Raw genomic sequence first — 3,196 nt, forward strand, 5'->3', positions numbered from 1 at the left:
CCCCCACCCCTGCCCCTACTCCCAAGCACCCCGTATCCCTGCCCCTCCCTCATCTCTGTCTCTCACCCCATCCTCCCGTCCGTCCTGGCTGGTCTCTACCTCACTAGACCCCACTCCCCTCCCAGAGCTGGGATAGAACCCAGAAGTCCTGGCTCCCAGCCCCCCGTGCTCTAACCCAGCAGCCCCCACTCCCCTCCCTGAGCCGGGGAGAGAACCCAGGAGTCCTGGCTCCCAGCCCCCCCTGCTCTAACCCAGCAGCCCTCACTCCCCTCCCCGAGCCGGGGAGAGAACCCAGGAGTCCTGGCTCCCACCCCACCCCCGCTCTAACCCACTAGTCCCCACTCCCCTCCCAGAGCTGGGATAGGACCCAGGAGTCCTGGCTCCTGACCCCCGCCCCATACCTGTCACCTCCACACTGGCCCCTGTTATGTAGCGACTCTCGTCTGAGGCCAGGAAGACGCAGACGTCAGCGACCTCTGGGGGCAGAAGGGGGGGGCGGGACAGTAACAGCCACATGTGTGGGGGCCACAGCCCCTTCCCTAGTGGGGAGTCTTCTGTGCAACACCCCAAATCAGTGTGCACAGCCCCGACCTCCCCGTACCCCAATCTATACATGCACCCCCCAGAACTGTGCCCCACACCCCTCCTCCTCACGCCCAGCAGATCCAGCCCCACTGCACAGGGCACCCTGAGTCGGGGGTCTCACCTTTGGGGTCCCCGAGTCGTCCCAACGGCACCATCCCTGCAAACTGAGCAGCGGGAGGGGAGGGGTCAGAGATGGCTGGTGAGCATGGAGCCCCCCTGCCCCCCAGGGGAAAGGGGGGAACCGGGGGGGCAGGGCTCGGATCTGCAGGGGAAGGAGAGGAGTTGCAGGGGGGAGGGGGTAATAAGGGGTTATGGGCTGGGTGCCTCAGGGGAGATAGTGCCCCCCCTCCCCCGCCCCATGCACCGCTCCGTCCAGGGCACTGCTGTGCGGAAGCTCACAGCCCCAATATCCCCCATCCCCTAGGTTGTGGAGCAATGGGGGGTACTGGGCAGGAATAAGGGGTGTGAGGGATTGTCGGGCTCCGTGGGGAGGAGGGCACTGGGGGAGGTATGGGACAGAGGGGGCTGAGGGGGCCAGGGTGATGGGGGAATATGGGGCAGGTTCTTCAGAGGGAAACGTGGGCTGGGCATGTGGATAACGGGGTAGAGGGACACTATGGGGCTGAGGGGAACATGGGGCAGGGGGGTTGTGGGGTGGGGAGATATGGGGCAGAGAGGGGTTGTGAGGCTCAGGGGGAGGCAGATACGAGGCAGAGGGGGTTGTGGGGCTCAGGGTAATACAGGGCAGGTTCTCTGAAGGGAGGGGGCGGGGGAGTTATGGGGCCCAGGCCCTCCGGTATTACCTTCTGCAGCACTTTGGGAGGCACCTTGTCCGTCATGGGGGTGGCGATGAACCCGGGAAGCACCACGTTACAGCGGATCCCGAACCTGGGGGGGATCATGGGAGAGAGGGCAGCCCCCCTGCCTGGTCACCACAGCTCCCCCTGACCTGCTTCCCCCCAACAGCCAGCTGCCCCCAACTATGCCTCCCAAACCTCCACCCCAGCCTAAGCTCCAGCCCCCCATCTTCCCAGAATAGCCCCCCACATCATCCCCCTGCCCCCCAGCCCATGATTTGCCCTACTTTTCCCAGGCCTCCTCGGCCTGCCCCCCAGCTGCACCGCCCAGCCTGTACCCACAGCCTTCCCAGCCCACCCCGCAGCCTGCCCCACCGTCCTCCCTTCAGCCTGCCCCCTTGCCGCCCTGCAGTCCCCCCCCAGCCCCACCTGGCCAGCTCTTTGGCAGCGGTCTTGGTCAGCCCCTCCACGCCAGCCTTGGATGCTGCGTAGCTCACCTGCCCCAGGTTCCCCACCTGTCAGGGAGAGGGACATGTGAGTACAGGGCACTGCTCCAGGGAAGCTCACAGCCCCCATTCCCCCCCTCCAGGGCACTGCTCCAGGGAAGCTGACAGCCCCTATTATCCCCCCATAGCACTGCTCTAGGGAAGTTCACAGCTCCTATTATCCCACCAGGACACTGCCCTGAGGAAGCTCACAGCCCCCACTGTCCCCCCAGGACACTGCTCCGAGGAAGCTCGCAGCTCTCACCTTGCCCACGATGCTGCCCATGTTGATGATGGACCCCCCTGGGGCTCCGCTCTCCACCAGTCCACGCGCCACAGCCTGGGTGACCAGGAAGGTTCCCTGGGGAGAGGAGGACCAAGTTAGCCCGGGGGGGGGGGTCCCAGCTGGGGGGGCCCTGCCCTGCCCCCATCTGGAGACCCCTGTACCTTGAGGTTGACTTGGAGCACCTTGTCGAATGCTGCCTCCGTCTGCTTGAGCAGGAACTCGTCCATGGTGATCCCGGCGCAGCTCACGCAGACCCGGGGCGAGGCGGAGAACCGGGCCTGGGGACAGCAGGGGGTCAGGAGGCCTGGGTTCTCCTGAGGCCAGTGGGGGCTTGTGCTTAGAGTGGGGGGGGGGGGGGGGGGCAGGACACCTGGGTTCTCCTGGAGGACAGTGGGGGCTTGTGCTTAGAATGGGGGTGCGGAAGGGGTCAGCGGGCCTGGGTTCTCCCAGACACCAGTAGGGGCTTGTGCTTAGAGTGGGGTGGGGGGCGGGATCAGGGGGCCTGGGTTCTCCCGGAGGCCAGGGGGGGTGTCAGGACACCTGGGTTCTCAGGGAGGGCAGTGGGGCCTAGTGGTTAGAGTGGTGGGGCGGGAGCCAGGACTCCTGGGTTCTCTGGAGGGGCGAGGAATCCATTGGTTACAGTGGGGGGAGCCCGGACTCCTGGGTTCTCTCCAGCCCCGTTACCTGGATCCGAGCCATGAGCTCCCCCACGCTCTGGGCTGAGCTGACGTCCACCCCGAACGCCTCATGCTCCTGGCCGGGCTCCCCCCGTGGCAGCCCCCGCACTGTCTCCGCAGCCCCCACTTCATTCTGGTCAGCCACGACCACCAGTGCCCCCTCCTCGGCCAGCCGGGCACAGACAGCGCGGCCAATGCCGCTGCCCCCGCCTGCCATGGGGGGACCAGGGTCAGAGACGGGGGTGGGGGGGACCCAGAACCCCTCTAGGGACCCCCAGAAACCCCCCGGCAGATACCTGCACCAATCCCGCTGCCCCCACCTGCCATGGGGGGACCACAGTCAGAGACGGGGGGACCCAGAACCCC

General features: G+C 66.6%; 1 protein-coding gene across 1 annotated transcript; it reads right to left on the bottom strand.

Moving 5' to 3' along the window:
* Window positions 1-388: 388 nt before the first annotated feature.
* HSD17B8 (hydroxysteroid 17-beta dehydrogenase 8) lies at window positions 389-3,174 on the bottom strand (the record flags this gene model as incomplete). The annotated part of the gene is made up of 7 exons (XM_024223884.3): window positions 2,838-3,174; window positions 2,315-2,431; window positions 2,133-2,228; window positions 1,812-1,897; window positions 1,389-1,473; window positions 707-749; window positions 389-476 (listed from the first exon to the last, which is right to left on the bottom strand). Coding segments are annotated over exons 1-7 (725 nt in total), but the record flags the coding sequence as incomplete, so codon positions are not given.
* Between the last annotated feature and the right edge of the window lie 22 nt (window positions 3,175-3,196).

The sequence above is a fragment of the Terrapene carolina genome, unplaced genomic scaffold (genome assembly GCF_002925995.2).
Source record: "Terrapene carolina triunguis isolate 2854851 unplaced genomic scaffold, T_m_triunguis-2.0 Scaffold31690, whole genome shotgun sequence".
In the NCBI taxonomy this organism is placed as follows: Eukaryota; Metazoa; Chordata; order Testudines; family Emydidae; genus Terrapene; species Terrapene triunguis.